We start from the raw sequence: 24,401 nt of genomic DNA, 5'->3' as shown, positions 1-24,401 counted from the left end.
TGTCCCTCATTTACCGCCTTAGTGCGCTCCCTCTCTTTTTATTTTTTGCATTTCTGACCCATAGATCTTAATAGCTCATGTACATGTTAAGAAAAACATGGATTTTTGGGGAATAAAACATCAGACTTCAGCTATCAAGGTATAATTTTATTCAGCTTCCTATGACCTACATGGTCATATAGAGGTCTTAGCAGGGTTGATCCCACTGACAGATTCCCTTTAAGTGAAATAAATTACTATTATAAAATGTTCAAAAGGCAACACAGTAATGTTTATTCCAAGAGATTCCTACATTAATATGATGTCAGACTTTCATTATCTCACAGAGGTAAGGCTTATATTTTTCAGTTCCTGTAATTGTTAGGACTTGGATTCTAGTAGTAACAAAAAAAAACAAATCATAATAGTCAGGTTCATAATGGTATCAAAAGAAAAAAAAAATGTTCCAAATGAGCAGATAGTACTGTACATAGCTCAGTATCTCTTTATTCAAGTTTTTAATACTTGTCCTCATAAAAAAACCATGGTGAGGTTTGAAGGCAAAACTACTATTGGCAGAAGCACTGCATTCAGTTCCATTCTCCCGTCTGACCTGATAAAATAGCAGCAATATAGTCACGCTAACGACACCTTAAACAGTTCTCGAGATTTTGCCCATTGGAAGGAAAACAGAAACATCAATAAATAAAGTGCAGCATCATGTATTAGAATTGTCACTGATAAGAACGCAGCCACCCAGGTCATGTAGCAATATTGTCTGAAGAAGAAATTATAGCACATCCATCATCTTGGTGTCCTCTTCCCCCATCTGCTCTGTAAGGTGGACTTGATCCAACTGTTGTATATCCTGTGGTCAGAGAGAAAAACTGAATTAGAAAATCTTTGGTAAGAAAATAATTATATGAAGAAAAAAATAAAATAAAAAGTTTGTGTGTATTATATAACAAAATTAGCAACCACCAATAATATAACTTTTCCTTTACCTGCTGGATAACAGGATTGCTAGGACTTAGAATAGGGGCTATATTGCGACGCTTCTAAATGGAATATTTAACCCCTTTACTCCTGGAGCTTTTTTCGATTTTCCGTTTTTCGCTCCCCTTCTTTCCAGAGCCATAACTTTTTTATTTTTCCATCAATATGGCCATGTGAGGGCTTATTTTTTGCAGGGCGAGTTGTACTTTTAAACTACACCATTGGTTTTACCATGTCGTGTACTCGAAAAACGGTAAAAAAAATTCCAAGTGCGGTGAAATTTTTAAAAAGAGTGCAATCCCACACTTGTTTTTTGCTTGGCTTTTTTGCTAGGTTCACTAGATGCTAAATCTAACCTGCCATTATGATTCTCCAGGTCATTACGAGTTCATTTCTCTTTTATCTAAGGGTACCGTCACATTTAGCGATGCACCAGCGATCCCGACCACGATACGACCCGGTCAGGATCGCTGGTGCATCGCTAGTGAGCTGCCAAACAGGCAGATCTCACCAGCGATGCAGCAGTGGTCGGCGGTCGTTACTTACCTGTCAGACGCGGCGATGAAGACGTCCTCCCGCCCGCATCCACGCGTCGCTCGTCGGCGCCAGCAGGAAGCGGCCGACAAGAAACGGCCCAGGACGTTCTCGTGCGATCAGCAATAGACAGCGGGGGAGCTGGTCGGAGGTATCACACATAGCGATATCGCTAGCAATATCGCTGCTGTGTCACAAAATCGGTGACGCTTAAGCGATACTGCTAGCGATCTCGCTTAGTGTGACGGGGCCTTTAGTGGTGAAAAAAAAAAAAAAAGTTGCGCAATTATTTGGAGACCTGTAGCGTCTCCATTTTTCATGATCTCAGGTTGGGTGTGGGCTTATTTTTTTGTGTGCCGGGCTGACGCTTTTAATGATACCACTTTTGTGCAAATACGTTCTTTTAATCGCTCGTTATTGCATTTTAATGCAATATTGTGGCGACCAAAAAAACGTAATTCTGGCGTTTTGATTTTTTTTCTCGCTACGTCGTTTAGCGATTGGGTTAACGCTTTTTTTTTTTTTATTGACAGATCGGGCGATTCTGAAAGCGGCGATACCTAGTGTGTTTGTTTTTTTTTATTGTTTTATTTTGATTGGGGCAAAAGGGGGGTGATTTGAACTTTTAGGTTTTTTTTTTTTTTTTTTTACTTTTGGCATGTTTCAATAGCCTCCATAGGAGGCTTGAAGCATGCACAACTCGATCGGCTCTGCTACATATGGGCGATGAGTAGATCGCCCATATGTAGAAGATTTACTGCTGTGCTTTGAGCGCTGGCCACTGGGGGGGCACTCAAAGGGATCTGCCTGCAACAACCATAGAGGTCTCTATGAGACCTCTGGTTGTCAGGGCAACGCGTCTCCGACCCCCAATCATGTGACGGAGGTCGGCGATGAGCTCACTTCGCGCAGGCGGCCGGAAGTGCTATTTAAATGCCAGTCGTCAGCATTGACAGCAGGATTTAACTAGTTAATAGGCGCGGGCGGATGGCAATTCCGCTCGCACCTATTGTGGGCACATGTCAGCTGTTCATAACAGCTGACATGTTGCGGCTTTGAGGTGGCCTCACCGCTGGAGCCAACCTCAAAGCAGGGGTTCCTTACCAATGACGTACTATTTAGTCATCGGTAAGGAAGGGGTTAAAAACATTTGCTCAACTTGCCCGAGACTGGCTGTTAAGAGATGAGCAAATAAATTCTACTCGAATTTTACAAAAATCAGCTCTTACCAAAATGGCAAATTTTTGTAATTCGTTTCTGAGCAGACTTATTACACTGCTGGACACCATTTTTCTGAACCATAAAGATCCATGAAAAGTTTATTTATTTTTTTTTTTAAATACCTCTACCTCACCATACCATTCACTGCTATGGCTCCTCTTTGCAGCTTCTGATCCCCAAGACTCTCACATTGAGATGGGACTCTGCCTGATCATGGCATGGAGGGGCAGGAGAGGCAAGTATAAGAATTTTTTTTTATACACATTATGTTTATTATGCTCTGGGGCCTGGAAAGACCCCAGGGCTTAATAAAGGACATTACATTTCATGGGAAAATCTGCGTAAACAGGTAAATTCAAATTTTGCCTGATCTACTTGAAAGACCATTTTAGAGCTGTGGTTTTACTGTAAAACAGAATCAAATCACAGAGAAGTCACATGCGAGTGTTGGATTTCTTTTGTCCGGTCATGGTCGTGGGTTGCAAATAGTAGATGTAAGTTTGCTATGGGACAATGTGATCTACATGTCACACTGTAGTCCTAGCATTACTTCTCATCCCAATTGCAATCCTAGTCCTTAGAGAACCACAGCAGGTGATGTTTTGTGGATTTTACAAACACTTCACTAGTAAAATAACAGTCTTTGCCACAGGTTACAGTGAGTACATTATAAGATTTGGGACCCTGAATGTAATTCCTATAGCTCGACTATTACTTCATTATTGCCACAGATTACAGTCATATCTTAAAGTTTGGGCACCCCTATTAATGTTAACCTTTTTTCTTTATAACAATTTTGATTTTTGCAACAGCTATATCAGTTTCATATATCTAATAACTGATGGACTCAGTTATATTTCTGGATTCAAATGAGGTTTATTGTACTAACAGAAAATGTGCAATCTGCATTTAAACACAATTTGACCGGTGCAAAAGTATGGGCACCCTTATTTTCTTGATTTGAACACTCCTAACTACTTTTTACTGACTCCCTGAAGCACTAAATTGGTTTTGTAACCTCACTGAGCTTTGAACTTCATAGCCAGGTGTATCAAATCATGAGAAAAGGTATTTAAGGTGGCCACTTGCAAGTAGTTCTCCTATTTGATTCTCCTATGAAGAGTGGCATCATGGGCTCCTCAAAACAACTCTCAAATGATCTGAAAACAAAGATTATTCAACATAGCTTTTCAGGGGAAGGATACAAAAAGTTGTCTCAGAGATTTAACCTTTCAGTTTCCACTGTGAGGAACATAGTAAGGAAATGGAAGAAAACAGGTACAGTTCTTGTTAAGCCCAGAAGTGGCAGGCCAAGAAAAATATCAGAAAGGCAGAGAAGAAGAATGGTGAGAACAGTCAAGGACAATCCACAGACCACCTCCAAAGACCTGCAGCATCATCTTGCTGCAGATAGTGTCACTGTGCATCGGTCAACAATACAGCGCACTTTGCACAAGGAGAAGCTGTATGGGAGAGGGATGCGAAAGAAGCCGTTTCTGCAAGCACGCCACAAACAGAGTCGCCTGAAGTATGCAAAAGCACATTTGGACAAGCTAGTTACATTTTGGAAGAAGGTCCTGTGGACTGATGAAACAAAGATTGAGTTGTTTGGTCATACAAAAAGGCGTTATGCATGGAGGCTAAAAAAACACAGCATTCCAAGAAAAACACTTGCTACCCACAGTAAAATTTGGTGGAGGTTCCATCATGCTTTGGGGCTGTGTGGCCAATGCCGGCATCGGGAATCTTGTTAAAGTTGAGGGTCGCATGGATTCAACTCAGTATCAGCAGATTCTTGACAATAATGTGCAAGAATCAGTGACGAAGTTGAAGTTACACAGGGGATGGATATTTCAGCAAGACAATGATCCAAAACACCGCTCCAAATCTACTCAGGCATTCATGCAGAGGAACAATTACAATCTTCTGGAATGGCCATCCCAGTCCCCAGACCTGAATATCATTGAACATCTGTGATGATTTGAAGCGGGCTGTCCATGCTCAGCGACCATCAAACTTAACTGAACTGGAATTGTTTTGTAAACAGGAATGGTCACAAATGCCTTCATCCAGGATCCAGGAACTCATTAATAGCCACAGGAAGCGACTAGAGGCTGTTATTTTTGCAAAAGGAGGATCTACTGAAATATTAATGTCACTTTTATGTTGAGGTGCCCATACTTTTGCATCAGTTAAATTTTGTTTAAATGCAGATTGCACATTTTCTGTTAGTACAATAAACCTCATTTGAATCCAGAAATATAACTGAGTCCATCAGTTATTAGATATATGAAACTGAAATAGCTGTTGCAAAAACCAAAATTGTTATAAAGAAAAAAGGTTAACATTAATAGGGGTGCCCAAACTTTAACATATGACCGTATTTCGGGTCACTATTGGTTCTATAGAGTAAAAGGTTTGAATGCACAGGCAATAAACATACATACCGGTAGGCCTAAACATGGTGTTCTCATTGTTCTCACATTTCCAAAGTCTGAGTGAAAAGATGCATTCTGTCCCATTGCTGCAGAACACCTCTGAGATTCTGTGTGCATCCGAACTCTTAATTTAAATGCTTCAAGTTCACCTTTAAAAGCTTCAAAATACCCTTGTTCCTCTGCCTACCAACCATAAGAAACATAAAAACACGAATTATAAGCCAAAACTTAAAAAAAAAAAAAAAAAATTGCCAAAGACTATTATTATAAATTGGTTCAAGCCTTTAAAAGGGGTAACTGGGCGAAGATAAAAATGTATTCCCATCGATATAACGTCACATCATAAAAGCTCACATATGGTTACAGTATCTCCTATTCAGAACTATTCACCGCAATGGAGACAGCTGCTGTGAGCTCTTGTCACTAAGAGGCTGCGCAGAAGCAGCCTATGTCTATCCAAGCACTACTTGCCCATCCCTTAGTAATCCTCCTGTATCACACGTGCCTCCCCAGCCTGAGGACAGTGCATACTAGCGGGAACTCCTTGGGTTATATGTCTGACAGTCTGTGTCAGTAAGAGACTGTGCAGCAGACATAAGGACTCCTGAGGGAGAGCAGCGTTGCACAGACATAGGCTGCCTCTGCACAGCTTCTTGGTGACAGGATTGTAAAGGGAAGTTCTGACTTCACAGCAGGCAGTGCACAAAATCACAGGAGATCAGGCTCACTCGGGGCGTTGCTTGCATTATAAATATGACAAGACACGGCCGCTGATGTGACTGCATAGAAGAAGCTGTTATCAGGGGGCTGGCTTGTGTTAGAAGCCGGGACCAGGCCACTCTTCCTTATGTAATATAACATCCCAACCAGGAGGGGGAGCGCTCAGCAGCTGCACCTCCATCACAGTGAATAGTTCTGGATACCAGATACCATGACAAGGGAATGCAGCACTACAGATGTAAACCTTTATTGTTTATGAAGTTATATCGATAGGAATAAATTTCATCTTCCTGGAGGAGTATCCATTTAAACAAATTCCTTCTATAGTAGTGGGAGTTCAGATCTCCATTTGTGAAAGACATAGCTATTAAAATATATAATAGTACGGTAATTACATGCAGCTACCATTAGAGGGAGCTGATACATATGACAGTATGCATTGAGCTGCTAGACTCCCTCTAGTGGCAGCTGCATATACACAGAGTGGCAGGTTTTAAAATTGCTTATGCACAGGATTGGGAGCTCTATCTGTAAAAAGTCTGTGCTCCAACCAGTAAAGCTCTGTCAAAACTTAGCACAGAGATTTGGAACGTATTCAAATTTAAAAACAAGGTGGTGTTAAAGGGTACATATTAGAAGGGGTGTAACATATTAGACCTTTATCACCAATCTGAAGAAAGTCTGCTGTAATTTCCTATACACATTTATACAAGAACTATGCATCGGGAAATTCTCCCAATGTGTACCTATGAAAAAAAAAGGAAAAAAATATGTGAACACAGCCTTACTTGTTTCCAAGTGTATAGGAAGCCATGCTTTCACCATACAGAATAGTAACATAGTTAGGAAGGCCGAAAAAAGACATTTGTCCATCCAGTTCAGCCTGTATTCCACACTATATTCTATACAATGTCTGCATCAAGAATTTTATGGAACATTATTTCCTATATACTTGATAAGGCGCTGGTGCACCACTGGTTTAGCAAGGCACGCAATATTTTGCCCATCTTCCCCAATCTGCACTCAATCATAACTGGCTCCTGTTCACTCTTTATAGAAGCCATAGGGTTTATTCAATTAAAGCAGATTTCTTGCAGAAATGTCTGCATTATATCTGCAGAATAAGGAAATGGGATTATTTTGTGTAAGAAACCAGCACAACTATTTTAGAGGGAAGTATATTTTCTCTTCGCATGCAACGCCTTTAATACAAGATGACCCCAAAAAACAGCATACAAACCCATAGAACAAAAAAAAAAAAAAACACACTTACTTTGGCCTTTTGGAAAAATAACCGAAAACATCCTCTAGGATCCACATTACAGCTCTTTGCCATCTCAATGATGAACTGCATAACAACTGTTTGATGAGCTACTTGTTCCATAAGTGCATTCTTCTGCAAAACAACACAAATATGAGACAGAGAATACATATACAAAGGAGAGCGGTCACAATCTCATTCACTGACTATATGCTTAAAAGGGGTTGTCTCACCAGGATAATACTGGTCTGTAAACCTTGTGGGAATTTCAAAGAGGGTGCCATTAAAATTGGATATACCATACATTCGCTAAATGCCAGACTTGCATCTTGTACATTTTCTTTTTAAAAGTATTTTGGTTTCAAAGGTTATAAGTATTGATGAGCGAATGTGCAGGGATAAGGCGTTATCGGACCATGCTTGGGTGCTAACCAAGTGTCTACAGGGTGCTCAAATAATATGTTAGAGTCCCCGTGACATGTCACGCAGCTGTTTGAAAAATATCAAACATTCGCTCATCAAAAGTTATAATTTATGCAGAACGTTTATTCATTGCTTGTTATCACCACAACCTTATGTGCCAAAGAGACTGAGAATTCCCCATGTTTATCAGGGGTTAAGCAGGATCTCAGCCTACATAGGTTTGCCTTCAGCCACCCATCCTGCTTCCACAATCTGGATTGATTTCTGGCCCACCTGACATGGGGATGAGGGGATTTGATTAAGAGTATAACAGGCTCCTCATGAACATACTTGGATGCACTTGTATATAACCGGTACGGACCATTGTCCGAGGGTGTTTGTGCCTTTATTGTACAGAGCCGATGCAGCTGTCTGTATACACTGGTATATTGCTCATGATGTATAGCACAACCAGGTGTGGTGGTATTATGGCAGGTATACTTACGGTACCTTAAATTACAACCTAAGAATTGTCACATGGGCAATATAATTGTATCTTGTAATAAACAACTCGTTTAATTTATACCCGCATGCAAAATACAATAGGATCGCCGTACAGCAGTGTGGTAGTTCAGGAATGTCAGAGAGTAGCCCTCTTCGGTCTACACATTCCAACATGATGATTAATTCTAATCAAACCATTTGAGTCAGTCATTATCGCTGTAATAAATGGTGTCCATATACAGATGTTAAGGACAAGTTCTAATTCCAATATTTCTTGAATTAGCATACTAAAGCCGATATATAAAAATTGTCTGCCATAAGTAATCCAAAGTGGTAGCACGGAAATAATACCTGCTCACTTTGAAGATGGTAACACCACAGTAGTAAATATCTAGCAGTTTCTTCACAGACAAGGTCGGGGTATTCAGACAGGAAACATTGGCTGTCATTCCATCTGCTGAGCATTCCTGGAAAAGTGGGCACCAGGGGTCAGTAACATGTACTTTGAGTTAGGGCAATGCAGCAAGAGTAGCCATTTTTTATTGCCTAGTACAATACAGGCAATTATAAATATACTGGAAAATCAGAGGGTAGATATGTTAATGATGAAAAAAAAAATTGAAGCAAAATATACAAAAACATGTCCATTTATTCAGTATTGAGTATGAGTGCCACGTGCAAAAAAACACGCACTTGCACACAGATCCAACACTCAAGATTGTGGTGTGGCATAATCTACAAACTGCTCTAGTCTCCATTCCAGCCTAGGTACACTAACAGCTCAGTGTTACATTGATTTGGTCAAGAGAACCAGTGATGTGGCCATTTCTGCAAAGTGTCCCAGGACCAGTTTTTCAATATAACACCAAGTCGAATGTTGCTTGTATAACTGAACAGCTTCTGTGGTCTACACGTGCTACCATGGCCTGCAGCATTTCCATACTGCTAAAATCACACACATCTTGGACATCATTGATTGGGAATTGCAAAGGGAGCATCTTGATGATTTGCATGTCCATCTGCATTCAACCTGACAGAACATGCCACAGACAACCATTAACAACAGTACTGATAGCAGCCAAGGCATGTAAATGTGTGTATTTCTGCACGTGGTGCTCATACTTGATACTTAATAAAATGTGATGTTTTGAATATTTTGCTTCCAGTTTTTTTTTTTTCATCATTGCATATCATTAACACATCAATCGATGCTGTGATTTCCATAAGTCCGCGCCTTTTCCTTCTTGGTGTTGTAATTTAGATGTTGATGAGTGTATATCTGTATAATATATATTTCACAGTTGTAATTAAAATATTTCCAACTTGATCAACACAAATCAGCTCTTAAAAATACATGTCTTTGGACTGGGTAATGGCCTCACCTCACTAATCTGACCAACTATCCCCTGTTCTCCCACCCATGCACTCAGTAGCACCCTGTACCTATACTTGTACTGGCTGGTGACCAGTTCAGGTAGCGTTATTTAAAGACCCATATTTATTATAATGATGGCTGGACCTTACAGGACAAGCACTTTATTTTTACTTTGTTTGCCGCCGCCCCCCCCTCCCCCATCTCCCTCATAGATTGTAAGCTTGCGAGAAGGGCCCTCACTCCTCTTGGTAGATGCTAAGACATTACAGAGTAACACACAGTACAAGTCCCTTTTGAATTATAAAGTGCTGTGGAATAGGTTAACGCTATAAGAATAAAAAAATGCTAATAGCAAAAGGAACAAACTTTCTGCGGTTTGCAATAAACCAATGAAAAAAAAAAAAGGGGTATATAAAACACAACTAATATAAAACAGGTGGTTTCTCCAACTTCAATACAATTGCCACTTTAATGACTACTGCAGACTCAGAATTAGGCCACATTCAGTATTTGGTCAGTATTTTACCTCAATATGTGTAAGACCAATACCAGGCATGAGTGATAAATACAGAAGTGGTGACGTGTTTCTATTATACTTTTCCTCTGATTGTTCCACTCCTGGTTTTAGCCTACAAATACTGATGTAAAAAGCTTGTCAAATACTGAATGTGTGAACGTGGCCTTATTCCACTATTTCATGACAAGCATGTTTAGTACTTAGTAGAGCACTTTTGGCTGTTATGACCTGCTACAAATGTGATACATAACTAGACACCAGCTTCTGGAACTGTTCCTGAGGAATCTTAAATTATTGACTAGCAATGACCCCCAGTTCACTAATAATCTTGGTTTTCAGTGCAGAAACCAATTTCTTCAAATCCCATCAAAGATTTTCTAAGGGGTTAAGTCAGGTGATGGCCACTTCAGAATCTTTCAGGAATTCTGAAACCAAGTCTTTGTTACTTCTAGATATGCTTGGGATCATTGTCCTTTTTTTTTTTTTTTTTTTTTTTAATTTATTTAACCTCAAAACAAAATGATCATTGTCCTTTTGGAAGGTAAAATGACACCCAAGCTGCAACTTCCTAACAAAAGGCACGATGAGGTCTCTTAAAATTTCCTGAGACTTCATTAAAACTATCTTGCCATCCATACACTGCAAGTTTCCAGCACCAAAAGAAGAAAATCAGCTCCACAGCATCACAAAAGCCACCGCCATGCTTCACTATAGGTAGGGTGCTATTATTCATTATTCCTCCTCTTGACATAAAAAAGTTCCAGTTTTGTTTTGTGACACAGAACAGAATCCTAAAACTTGTTTCTATGGCTTGGAGAATATTGAAGCCAACTATTCTTGTGTTGTGTCAGCAGAGAGGAGTTCAGGCATAGAGACATTCTGTGTTTAGTGTGGTCCTTACTGTGCAAGCTGAAACATCAGTGCCTCTTGCCATGGTTCATTTGCAGTCACTTGAGGATTTTGGCTATCTCCTCAGGAATGTAGTGGCAGCCAGTAATAGCTTCTGCTTTCGGCCACGTTCAGGTAGTGTAGACGGGGTTCCTTTAAGTTTGAGCTTGCATACTATGCTTCCAGGTGTGTGTCTATAAACCTTCAATGCCTTTACTATCTTTTTTTGCTTCATTTTAATTGTTTGTTCAAGGCAATGGTCTTATCTCGTAAATGAAATCTTTCAGCAATTTTTTGCTATGTAATCTGAAGAACGCAGGAGATAGAGGCTGAGAAGCAGAATTCAGGAATGTGTCACTTGCTGTTGCTTACTAACTGTGAAGGATTTTATCACTAAGAGATTAACATTGCTGGACCACACTAGTCTGGCAACGCCCCCTCCTGTGATGAGCACCTCACTGTCTATAACCTTTTTACATAGAGTTCCTGGTGTGAGTGGGATTAGCTTTCTCAGCTCTGCTTCATTCTAAATCTAAAAGCTACAATTGTGTCAGAACAACTGCACTCATTCATCTACAGTTAGGTCCATATATACACTCACTGGCCACTTTATTAGGTACACCATGCTAGTAAGGGGTTGGACCCCCTTTTGCCTTCAGAACTGCCTCAATTCTTCGTGGCAGAGATTCAACAAGGTGCTGGAAGCATTCCTCAGAGATTTTGGACCATATTGACATGATGGCATCACACAGTTGGCGCAGATTTGTCGGCTGCACATCCCTGATGCGAATCTCCCGTTCCACCACATCCCAAAGATGCTCTATTGGATTGAGATCTGGTGACTGAGGAGGCCATTTGAGTACAGTAAACTCATTGTCATGTTCAAGAAACCAATCTGAGATGATTCGAGCTTTATGACATGGCGCATTATCCTGCTGAAAGTAGCCATCAGATGTTGGGTACATTGTGGTCATAAAGGGATGGACATGGTCAGCAACAATACTCAGGTAGGCTGTGGCGTTGCAACGATGCTCAATTGGTACCAAGGGGCCCAAAGAGTGCCAAGAAAAAATTCCCCACACCATGACACCACCACCACCAGCCTGAACCGTTGATACAAGGCAGGATGGATCCATGCTTTCATGTTGTTTACGCCAAATTCTGACCCTACCATCCGAATGTCGCAGCAGAAATCGAGACTCATCAGACCAGGCAACGTTTTTCCAATCTTCTACTGTCCAATTTCGATGAGCTTGTGCAAATTTTAGCCTCAGTTTCCTGTTCTTAGCTGAGAGGAGTGGTACCCAGTGTGGTCTTCTGCTGCTGTAGCCCATCTGCCTCAAAGTTCGACGCACTGTGCGTTCAGAGATGCTCTTCTGCCTACCTTGGTTGTAACGGGTGGCAATTTGAGTCACTGTTGCCTTTCTATCAGCTCGAACCAGTATGCCCATTCTCCTCTGACCTCTGGCATCAACAAGGCATTTCCGGCCACAGAACTGCCGCTCACTGTTTTTTTTTTCTTTTTCGGACCATTCTCTGTAAACCCTAGAGATGGTTGTGCGTGAAAATCCCAGTAGATCAGCAGTTTCTGAAATACTCAGACCAGCCCTTCTGGCACCAACAATCATGCCACGTTCAAAGGCACTCAAATCACCTTTCTTCCCCATACTGATGCTCGGTTTGAACTGCAGGAGATTGTCTTGACCATGTCTACATGCCTAAATGCACTGAGTTGCCGCCATGTGATTGGCTGATTAGAAATTAAGTCTTAACACACAGTTGGACAGGTGTACCTAATAAAGTGGCCAGTGAGTGTATATTTGGACAGAGACAACATTTTTCTAATTTTGGTTCTAGACATTACCACAATGAATTTTAAACCAAACCATTCAGATGCAGTTGAAGTTCAGACTTTCAGCTTTCATTTGAGGGTATCCACATTAAAATTGGATGAAGGGTTTAGGAGTTTCAGCTCCTTAACATGTGCCACCCTGTTTTTAAAGGGACCAAAAGTAATTGGACAATTGACTACAAGGCTATTTCATGGACAGGTGTGGGCAATCCCTTAATTATGTCATTCTCAATTAAGCAGGTAAAAGGCCTGGAGTTGATTTGAGGTGTGGTGCTTGCATTTGGAAGGTTTTGCTGTGAATGAAACATGCGGTCAAAGGAGCTCTCCATGCAGGTGAAACAAGCCATCCTTAAGCTGCAAAAACAGAAAAAAACCCATCCGAGAAATTGCTACAACATTAGGAGTGGCAAAATCTACAGTTTGGTACATCCTGAGAAAGAAAGAAAGCACTGGTGAACTCATCAATGCAAAAAGACCTGGGTGCCCACGGAAGACAACAGTGGTAGATGATCGCAGAATAGTCTCCATGGTGAAGAGAAACCCCTTCAAAACAGCCAACCAAGTGAACAACACTCTCCAGGAGGTAGGTGTATCAATATCCAAATCTACCATAAAGAGAAGACTGCATGAAAGTAAATACAGAGGGTTCACTGCACGGTGCAAGCCACTCATAAGCATCAAGAATCAAAAGGCTAGACTGGACATTGCTAAAAAACATCTAAAAAAGCCAGCACAGTTCTGGAAGAACATTCTTTGGACAGATGAAACCAAGATCAACCTCTACCAGAATGATGGAAAGAGAAAAGTATGGCGAAGGCATGGTACAGCTCATGATCCAAAGTATACCACATCATCTGTAAAACACGGTGGAGGCAGTGTGATGGCTTGGGGATGCATGGCTGCCAGTGGCACTGGGTCACTAGTGTTTATTGATGATGTGACATAGGACAGAAGCAGCCAAATGAATTCTGAGGTATTCAGAGCCATACTGTGTGCTCAGATCCAGCCAAATGCAGTCAAACTGATTGGTCGTCGTTTCATACTACAGATGGACAATGACCCAAAACATAAAGCTAAAGCAACCCAGGAATTTATTAAAGCAAAGAAGTGGAATATTCTTGAATGGCCAAGTCAGTCACCTGATCTCAACCCAATTGAGCATGCATTTCACTTGTTAAAGACTAAACTTCAGACAGAAAGGCCCACAAACAAACAGCAACTGAAAACCATCGCAGAGAAAGCGTGTCAGAGCATCAAAAAGGAGGAAACACAGCGTCTGGTGATGTCCATGAGTTCAAGACTTCAGGCAGTCATTGCCAACAAAGAGTTTTCAACCAAGTACTAGAAATGATCATTTTATTTACAATAATTTAATCTGTCCAATTACTTTTGGTCCCTTTAAAAACAGGGTGGCACATGTTAAGGAGCTGAAACTCCTAAACCCTTCATCCAATTTTAATGTGGATACCCTCAAATGAAAGCTGAAAGTCTGAACTTCAACTGCATCTGAATTGTTTTATTTAAAATTCATTGTGGTAATGTCTACAACCAAAATTAGAAAAATGTTGTCTCTGTCCAAATATATATGGACCTAACTTTAAGTGATACATCACTGGATTCAGCTTCTCTTTGCCTACATTACTCTGCTCTCAGATGAGGTAGCAAAAACCTGCTGACAGATTCCCCTTAAGGGCTCATTCAGACGACTGTAGTCATTGATCCGATCTCTGATCACAATGCACGGACTGGCTGCCTGTATCCCGACCCAGAGCGTGACAGCCACATATATTTCTATAAGGGAGATGGGCATCTAGTCTGTGGATTGTGATCCGAGATGGGACTGATGATCATGGACGTCTGAAAGAGCACTAAGTTTTTGATCAACTCTTGACAACCCAAGATGAATGAAGTTGTGGCCACTGATACAAAGAAATGGGCTAAGATTTGTAAAAAGGTGCTGCTAGAAGTTAGTGCCTAGCTATGCATCATGTCTGCAGCATGTCATAACAACCAAAAGGATGGTCTATTAGGTTGTAATGATGCTTGCCATGAAGGAGTTGAATAAATCTGAGACTGCAGTATTCATTAATGTGGTATTTTGAGTTCAATTTGAAGAAACCACATGATATATTAGTTGTGTTGCTTCACTGGTTTATTCAAACATCAGACAGTTTGTAAATTTTTCTAATAAGCCCAATTTGCAATTGGGGTTGAATATTTCTGATTGCAACTGTATATACACTGCTCAAAAACATAAAAGGGAACACTTAAACACCACAGATCCCTCAGAACATCCGCCGCCTCATCAGGAGCATGCCCAGGCACTGTAGGGAGGTCATACAGGCATGTGGAGGCCACATACACTGATGAGCATCAGTTCCCTGTCTTGAGGCATTTCCACTGAAGTTGGATCAGCCTGTAATTTGATTTTCCACTTTGATTTTGAGTTTCATTCCAAACCCAGACCTCCATGGGATATTAATTTACATTGATAATTGTTATGTTTTATGTCCTGGTTCAAACCCCACCAAGGACAACATCTGCAAGAGTTTGTATGTTTTCCTTGTGTTTGTGTGGGTTTCCACCTATACGTCAAAGACATACTGATAGGAAATCCAAATTGTGAGCCCCACTGAAGACAGTGGTGATGTCTGTAAAGTGCTGCACAATTAATGGCCCTACGTAAATGAGTAAAAACAGGATTTTTGGGTTGCTTACTGTAAAATCTGTTTCTCGGAGCCTTCATTGGGGGACACAGAGACCATGGGTGTACGCTGCTGCCACTAGGAGGCCGACACTATGCACAAAAAAAGGTTAGCTCCTCCTCCGCAGTGTACACCCCACCGACCGGCAGGAAATTCCTCAGTTAGTGAGAAAGCAGTAGGAGAAGTAACAGAATAGATTGAAAAAAAAAAAAAAAACACCACAGGGCAACTCAACTGTAAATAACCAACAAACATAAGAACAGGAGTTGTAGAACATGGGAGGGTGCTGTGTCCCCCAATGAAGGCTCCGAGAAACAGATTTTACGGTAAGCAACCCAAAAATCCTGTTTTCTCTATCGCTTCATTGGGGGACACAAAGACCATGGGACGTCCCAAAGCAGTCCCTGGGGAGGGAAAGCAAACTTCCATCAGGCCTGTGGACTCACCACCGCTGCCTGCAGGATCCTTCTACCTAGGCTGGCATCCGCCGAAGCGTAGGTGTGGACCTTGCAGAATTTCACATATGTGTGAACCGATGACCAGGTTGCAGCTTTGCAAAGCTGCCGCGCGGAGGCTCTGTGGCGCACCGCACAGGAGGCACCCACTGCCCGGGTAGAGTGAGCTCTAATTCCCGGAGGGGCCAATCGATGTTTGACCCGGTAGGCCTCCAAAATTGCCGATCTGATCCAGCGAGCAATAGTAGCTTTGGAGGCCGGCTGACCTTTCCGCGCCCCATCTTGAATGATGAAGAGAGAGTCAGTCTTCCGCAAAGAAGTCGTCCTAGCTAGGTAGACCTTCATCGCCCTGACCAAGTCCAGCTTGTTCAAGGAGCGTTCCTGAGGATGAGTTGGACCCGGACAAAAAGGAAGGGAGAACAATATCCTCATTCAGGTGGAAAGTGGACACCACCGTAGGAAGGAAAGAGAGCGGAGGCCGCAGAACCACCTTGTCCTGGTGGAGTACCAAGAATGGAGAGCGGCAAGGGAGGGCCGCCAATTCCGACATGCGCCGGATGGAGGTGATGGCTACTAGGATTGCTACTTTCCATGAAAGGAGGGCTAGGGAAACTTCCCTGAGAGGTTCAAAGGGAGGACCTTGCAGAACCTCAAGAACCAGATTAAGATCCCAAGGATCTACAGGCACTCGGTACGGAGGAGCCGTATGAGCCACTCCTTGAAGGAAGGTTTTGACCTGAGGACGGGAGGCCAACGTCTTCTGAAATAAAAATAGACAGCGCTGAAACTTGACCTTTTAAAGAGCTGAGGGCAAGACCTGCATCAAGCCCTGCCTGATGAAACGCCAGGACAGAAGGGAGCGAAAAATGCATGGGCGGAATGTCGTTGGCCTCGCACCAAGTGAAATAGGCCTTCCAGGTACGGTAATAAATTTTGGAAGACGATAGCTTTCTGGCCCGGATCATGGTCTGAATAACTTGATCCGAAAAGCCTGATTGTTTTAAAACCTCGGTCTCAACAGCCACGCCGTTAAATTGAGAGGCCGAGAATTGGGGTGGTAAATCGGACCTTGAGACAGCAGATCTGCTCTGTCTGGAAGCTTCCAGGGGGCGTCCGCGAGAAGGTTGACGATGTCCGCGAACCAAAACATTCTGGGCCAATTCGGGGCGATGAGGATGACTGGAATTCCTTCTGCCTTGATTTTCTTCAACAGCCTGGGAAGAAGAGGCAGGGGAGGGAACAGGTAGGGGAGCTCGAACTGCGACCAAGGAATGGCCAGAGCGTCGGCGCCCACTGCGAGAGGATCTCGAGCCCTGGACACAAACTGTGGGACTTTCCTGTTGAGGCGAGAAGCTAGCAGATCTACGTCCGGGGTTCCCCAACGACGGCAAAGCTGAAGAAATACCTCCGGATGTAGGGACCACTCTCCCGCCGCGAGACCCTCGCGGCTGAGAAAATCGGCGGCTCAGTTGTCCACGCCAGGAATGTGCACCGCGGATACTGCCGGGACTGAAACCTCTGCCCAATGAAGAATCTTGGATAGTTCTGCCAGGGCGGAGACACTCAGTGTCCCCCCCCTGGCGGTTGACATGCCACCGCTGTGGCATTGTCTGTCTGAATCCGGATAGGCAGGCCCTTGAGAAGTCTCTCCCAGTGAACGAGAGACAGATAAATAGCTCGTATCTCGAGGACATTGATCGGCAGAGCTGACTCCTGAGTCGACCATCGACCCTGAACCGTGTGATTGCGGAACACTTCCCCCCAGCTGAGAAGGCTGGCATCCGTTACCACAATCTGCCAGTGAATGGGAAGGACGTCAGCCACAAATTGAGGGACTGCTTGACCCGGTATGAAAGACGAAATGGGTGGTCCAGGGAAAGAACAGACCTGTTCCACCGAGACAGGATGGCGTGTTGGAGAGGTCTGGAGTGAAATTGGGCAAAGAGGACCGCCTCTGTCGCCGCCACCATCTTTCCCAGGACTTTCATGGTTGTCCGGAGAGATGGAAGTCGTAAGATCTGCAGCGATAGTAAATCCCGCTGCAGGGAGCAAATCTTTTCTTGTGGGAGAAAAACCCTCGATCGACGAGTGTCGAACAATAGACCCAGAAACACAAGACGTTGTGTCGGAACAAGGCAGGACTTCTTTTTGTTGATGAGCCACCCGAAATTGGACAGGGTGTCGAGGTTGATGGTAAGACTTTGGTGAGCTTGATGAAAGGATGGAGCTTTGATCAGGAGGTCGTCGAGATAAGGAAAAAGAACGAGACCTCTGATTCTCAACAAGGCCATCAACGCCGCCATGATCTTTGTAAATACTCTGGGTGCGGTGGCGAGACCGAACGGCAGTGCAACAAACTGGTAATGTTCCTGGCGAATGGCGAAACGCAGGAATTTCTGACGGCTGGAGAATATGGGAACATGTAGATAGGCATCTTGAATGTCTATTGAACACATGAACTCCTGCGTTTCCATGGAAGCGATTACCGACCGAAGAGACTCCATTCGGAAATGACGCAGTCGGACTCTCTTGTTGAGTAACTTGAGGTCCAAGATGGGGCGAACTGTACCGCATTATTTCGGCACCACGAACAGGTTTAAATAAAACCCTGTGAAACGTTCTGATTCGGGAACGGGCACAATCACTCCGGAACTGAGGAGAGAGGCGATGGACACAAAGAACCCCGGAACTAAGGCAGGATCTTTTGGGGGTCGGGACTCGAAGAAACGATCCCGGGGACGAGAAACGAACTCTATCTTGTATCCTGATGATACAACTTCCCTGACCCAAGCGTCCTCTACTGAGGCAAGCCAGACGTCTCTGAAGAAAAGGAGTCGACCTCCCAATAGGGAAGGACCCTCGGGAGTTCGTTGATAGTCATGCTGATGTGGACCGTCCAGATCTGGAGGATCTGCCCTGGGAGTTGTGAGATCGCCAGGAGGGTGTGGGTCTGAAGGACACCTTTTTACTATCCTGGCGTGCCTGCGGTCTCTGTTGGTTAGAGAAGTTGTCTGCCGCATTGAAGCGGCGGATAGTCCGAAAGGGCCGAAACTGACGTCTTAGCAGAGGTCTGTGAGGCTTGGACTGAGGGAGGAGGGAACTCGTGCACCCAGTGGCGTCCTTAATAATCTGGTCCGAAGAGACGCGCCCCCTGAAAAGGCAGATTGGTAAGGGACTTTTTTGAAGACAAATCCGCCTGCCAAGCCTTGAGCCAAATTGTACGTCGGATTGCTACCACGTTGCTTGACGCCTGAACTGTGCAAGACGTGGCATCCAAGGAGGCAGAGAGCAGATAATCCCCTGCATGGGAGATCTGGTTGGCCAGTTCGGCCAATTGCTCTGGTTGGGCTTTATCTAGGATGCCCTTGCGGAGATCCTCTGCCCAAGTGGCTATGGCCTTCGCTACCCAAGATGAAGCAAAGGCTGGGCTTAGCACTGCTGAAGCCGCTTCGAATGTTGACTTTGCTAAAGATTCTATAATTCTATCATTAGAATCCTTTAGTGACGCCAAACCTGAAATCGGGAGGACCGTGTTGTTAGAAAGTCTGGACACGGGTGCGTCTACCGAGGGGGAAGCAGACTAGTTGTCGGTGAGCTCTTTGGCAAACGGGTACAGCACTCCAAGGCGCTTCCCTCTTTGAAAGCGCCTGGTCGGATTTTCTCTTTCCCTGGTAAGGATCTTGCCAAACTCAGAGAGGGGGGGCGAAAACCCTGGAAGGTTTTTCTGGCCGTCTGAACGAAACCTCCTGTTCTGAGGATTTCGCAGGGGAGTCTGAGATTTCGAAGGTGTGGATAATCGCAGCAATGAGGTTCTGTACCGTAACCTTCATGTCCGCGTCCTGGTCCGAATCCAGCTCTAAGATCTCTTCGGATGACACCTAGCTCGGGTGAGGAGGCACGGGAAGGCGACTGCTGGGAAGGACTATGTGGGGATGTGAGGCTAGGAGAGGATCCCGGCAGAAGGTCCTGTCTGGGCCTTTTGCGGCTTCTGCTGGCTGGCTCAGATGGAGATTCATGTGACCTGCTGGACCCTGCAGAAGTCTCCAGGGGCAACTTATCAAGGATGGCTATTAGGGACTGAGACACCCTGGTGAGGTCTGCCACAGATTGTGAAAGAGACGAGGCCCAACCAGGAATGGGGGATTCGCTTCCACGTGGCGCAATAGATGGCTCCTGGACGGGGTCTTGCTGAATGGGATTGCTGCAGTCCAGGCAGAGGGGAGTAGGCTGACCTGAGGGAAGTTTGCGATTGCAAGAGGAGCATGCGAAGAACTGGACTAAAGAGCCCGTGGGGGCCGGCGGACGGCCACGCTCAGCCTTAGAGTTAGGCATAATGAAGGAAGGAAATAAGGACCCTGAAGAAATGCCGGAAGGTTGGGGGACAGAAAGGCAGAGGAGGGTGTCAGTCTGCAGATGCAGAGCTACTCACGGTCTGGTGTCCCTAGAAAACGTGCCACACGACTTGTCTGAAGATGTAGGGCAGCGAAGAGCGGTGTCCGGCTGACAGGCTGCGAAGATGGCGGCCGCCTGAGAGGAACACGCTCTTTCAGAGGAAGAAGGGCGGAGCTAGCAGCCGAAGGAGGCACCACCCGCTGGCCAGAACAGGCTAGGATCAAAGAGAGAGCGGTGGGCGGACCTAGCACGGGCGGGATAGAAGCCCGCTTACGAGAAGGGGCGGGGGGGCGAGGCCGCGACACAGAAGAAGGCCCAAAATGAAGCCGGGGCCTAAATTAATAGTTATTGGCGGCCGCCTGTCAGCGCGGGGCGGCGCGGAGGTCCCGCAGCACCCGTTCTGAAGAATGCCGCTGATATCTGCTGCGCCTAGGACTGAAGGTGGGGGGGGAAACCGCCGGGCAAGGCCCCTACTGACGCCAGGGCCAGGAGTAACTGCGGCCGCTGCCGTGGCCGCTTTGAAGAAAATTCGCCGAGATGCCCATCTAGGGATGAGGAGGACGCGACTCGGACCCCATACTTACCTCCGTCTTGCATTCAATAAAGGTACCTCATTATCCCACGCTGTCTGATCCGTCTTTTGTTGTGTCCGCATCTCATCCAAACCGACAGGCTCTGGTGGGCGAGTGGGTGGGAGACAGGGGGGCGAGGACCATCTGGATCGCTGGCACGCACCCGTGCCGAGCTCTTGGTCCTGCTGTGGAGAGCTATGAGGATACGGGGTGGCAGTACACGCCGTACTCATAGTCTCTTTGTGGAAGTACAGTTGTGACTATTCACACTGTATCCCTCCGGAAACCTGAAAGGGAACGACGCACATCAAGGTAGATAAGGGTCTAATGAATGACCCGTGTCCACCTCCTACTGACACTAAGCTAAACTGAGGAATTTCCTGCCGGTCGGTGGGGTGTACACTGCGGAGGAGGAGCTAACCTTTTTTTGTGCATAGTGTCAGCAGCGTACACCCATGGTCTCTGTGTCCCCCAATGAAGCGATAGAGAAATAAAATACTTATGATGGGATTAAGGTGTAAATACAGCAAGTATATCTATGACTTCTCTTCGCTATAAATAAGCGCCATTACTGTACAAGAAGCAACATAAAATGATACAATAATTCCACATACCAAAATGTCGAATTTTTACTTCATATTTCTGTATAAAAGACAATGATTCGTCTTTATCTTCTTGGTTTTTAGCCCGATTGATATAGCTCTGTGGAAATGGAAAAGAAGCATATGTTTACCATACATACAAAAAAGCGGATGATCAGTGAAGGGCATCTTGTTACCCCTAGAGGTGCATTCACACATTTGGCACTACATGGGACCTTTTACTGGATTTGTTGCAACAAAGTGGGTGAAGTTGCAGCGTGGCGACTACAGTCAAATTAAGTTCAGTCTTTGGTTACTTCTTTAACCGCTTCAGGGTTCGGAAACCACAAACACTCTATTGCCACGTGCACACGTTGAGTATTTGGTGAATTTTTACCTCAGTATCTGTAAGCCAAAACCAGGAGTGGAACAGTCATAGGAAAAGTATAATAGAAACACGTCACCACTTCTGTATTTATCATCCACTCCTGGGTTTGGCTTACAGATACTGAGGTAAATTACTGACCAAATGCTGAGGTAAAAAAAACTCACCAAACACTCAGTATTTTACCTCAGTATCTGTAAGCCAAAACCAGTAGAGGAACAGTCATAGGAAAAGTATAATAGAAACACGTCACCACTTCTGTATTTATCATACACTCCTGGGTTTGACTTAGAAATACTGAGGTAAATAACTCACCAAATACTGAAGGTTTGAACGTGGCCTTGGTGTGTGTGGTGTAAGGTTTCACAGACATTTTCTAATACTGTTGTGAAGGATTGGAAAATCTAATGTAGTTACCCTTGAGCAACCTGCGGCACTTCAGCTGTTGTAAAATTGCAACTCCCAGCAATCTCTGCCAGCTGCAAGCTACCAGGGCATGCTGGGAGTTGTAGTTTCCCACAAGTGGGAGTGCTGATCCCTGCACCAGTGTATAAGACGCAGATATTTTGATAAAGCTACATGCCTGTATTTATCCTGTGATAATACAGAAAAGTTTGAGGTTTTGTCTCACAGTGAGGTGAACCCTGACTGGAACAGCTACACAGAGTGAAGCCATGGGCTAGTGACTGGGATTTCTTTACAAGATGGCTTCTCATGCTGGTGTACTTAATACTTAGTGACAGGTTACAGTACCTTATTAAAAACATCTTGACTAAAGGCATCCGAAGAAGACATTCCCCAGTTCTCACCCGGTGGCAGAGCAGCTTCTTTCTGTTTCCACTCTTCCTCGCTTCGCTGCAGTTCGGACACCTCAGCCTGAGCCTTGGCATGTTCTTGGTCTATAGACTCCGAATTATGAAGTGCCAAACTGGTCAGTTTTTGTTGAGCCTCTGCCAAGCTCCACGTGCATGCCATGGAGCTCTGGGCACCCTCGTACTGCTGCTGGCAGGGATAGTCCATGCCACCTAGATTATCCTGGGAGAGAAACACATATATATTCATTGTGCAAAGCGACTAGCCAGGAACTAAGCAGAAACTACGATTCTAGCGCCAAATTCCCCAAGCAGGCACAACATATGTCGGCGTGCCATAAGGAATCATAAGATTAGCAGTCCAAGGGACTTATAATTGGGTGCTCCCCAGCGACTGACAGATACGGTGTGCCTGCACATAGCCATCAATCACTGACCAGAAAAGGTTTCCCTAAGGCTAAGAGCATAAGTCTATGCACCATACTACAATATCAATTGGGGGCTTTTCCTGCTGTATACTGTAACATCGCCATCGGCGACCATTCACACACAGAGGCCAAAAGTTTATACAGTATAGGAAAGCGCAGCTGTGTAATTTGCTACAGAGGGCCACCACAAAGTATGGCCACTGCGGTTTCATCACTACTGGTCCCATCTTGATGCCCAGCTAGGCAATCAGTGCCCCAGTATGGTGCACCAAGGGCTCTCTGAGCGTATTGTTAGGGCCTATAGGATGTAGCTGGTATTGCACCTTAGCTCTGCTCCTTGAATCAGGTTAAGGTGTAATACCAGACACAGCCATGATCAGGAGGGGCGCTGTACTCTTAGTGTCCTCATGTATCTGTAGCACCAGGGATCTCAACACACAGATCAGGTGCTGTACTCTTAGTGTCCTCATGTATCTGTAGCACCAGGGATCTCAACACACAGATCAGGTCCTTGCCATCACAGACGTAGTTAACTCTTCACACCCAGCTATGTGGATGACCGGAGATGCCGGTTATCACACGTGTGCTCACTGACAACACGCTGCTGATCAGCAGTGTGACCGGACACCAGCGATCTAGCCCACACAGCACGACAAGCACGTTGTTGAAGGCAGGTTGAGGAAGGGGCAGGGATTGTGCCCCTTCTGTGACATACAAAGTATCCGATGGGTCTGGAAGTATCCACTTAATGAGTCCTCACTTACCTGCCAGCAAATAACATGAGAAGGCACGGAAGCGACTAGAACGGAGTTGATTTTTTGAGGTAATGATGTCACCGGAAGGGGCGGGGCCTCATTCAGTCCTGAAAAGACCCGATAGCAGGAAGCTGCGTTGTGCTGACACCTCGCTCCCTTTGGCCTCTGGCAAGTACAGCAGCCAATGACGCCTACAGCTCAACCTTCCAGACACTGGTTACTTCCGCCTCTACTAAGATGGCGTCCTCTTAGTGTACTTACTGTGTGTACGTTACTGCAAGCGCGACGGGAGCACGTGCGGCTGCACTGAATGATGACGACAGAGCAGTTGCTTGTAGATTACAATGTTTGGGTTTCCATGGAGACGCGACGCTTCTATGCAAGTGGGAAGCTACGGGGAAGATCCACCAATTCTGCGTGTATGGTATATTCGTATATCATCATCTCTCTATTATCTATCTATAATTTCTATATTTATTATCTATCTATCCCATATCTATCTATCTCTCTTTCCCATATCTATCTATCTATCTATCCCATATCTATCTATCTACCTACCTATCTATCCCATATCTATCTATCTATCTATCCCATATCTATCTATCTCATATCTATCTCTATCTATCTAT

The 24,401-nt window shown here is 44.5% G+C and overlaps 2 protein-coding genes across 8 annotated transcripts in view; one reads left to right on the top strand and one right to left on the bottom strand.

The window, feature by feature from the left end:
- Positions 1 to 249: 249 nt before the first annotated feature.
- CDC37L1 (cell division cycle 37 like 1, HSP90 cochaperone) lies at positions 250 to 23,942 on the bottom strand. The gene is made up of 7 exons (XM_073542627.1): positions 23,782 to 23,942; positions 22,531 to 22,812; positions 21,426 to 21,513; positions 8,407 to 8,522; positions 7,162 to 7,284; positions 5,178 to 5,351; positions 250 to 847 (listed from the first exon to the last, which is right to left on the bottom strand). The coding sequence occupies exons 2-7, from the start codon at positions 22,795 to 22,797 to the stop codon at positions 770 to 772; spliced, it is 846 nt and encodes a 281-aa protein (XP_073398728.1). The 5' UTR covers positions 22,798 to 22,812; positions 23,782 to 23,942; the 3' UTR covers positions 250 to 769.
- SPATA6L (spermatogenesis associated 6 like) overlaps positions 23,919 to 24,401 on the top strand; it is a 132,100-nt gene continuing 131,617 nt past the window's right edge. For 6 of the 7 annotated variants that reach the window (XR_012219828.1, XM_073542624.1, XM_073542620.1 and 3 more), the window contains exon 1: positions 23,919 to 24,191. The gene's annotated coding sequence lies outside the window, so the exon portion shown is untranslated. Of the gene's footprint in view, positions 24,197 to 24,401 lie in introns of all 7 variants that reach the window. The other variant, XM_073542619.1, reaches the window with a different exon arrangement.

This window comes from Dendrobates tinctorius, unplaced genomic scaffold (genome assembly GCF_039654945.1).
Source record: "Dendrobates tinctorius isolate UK_male_01 unplaced genomic scaffold, ASM3965494v1 ptg000128l, whole genome shotgun sequence".
Lineage (NCBI taxonomy): Eukaryota > Metazoa > Chordata > Amphibia > Anura > Dendrobatidae > Dendrobates > Dendrobates tinctorius.
Note: the sequence above shows the minus strand (reverse complement) of the source record. Positions and strands in the feature narration are given on the sequence as shown.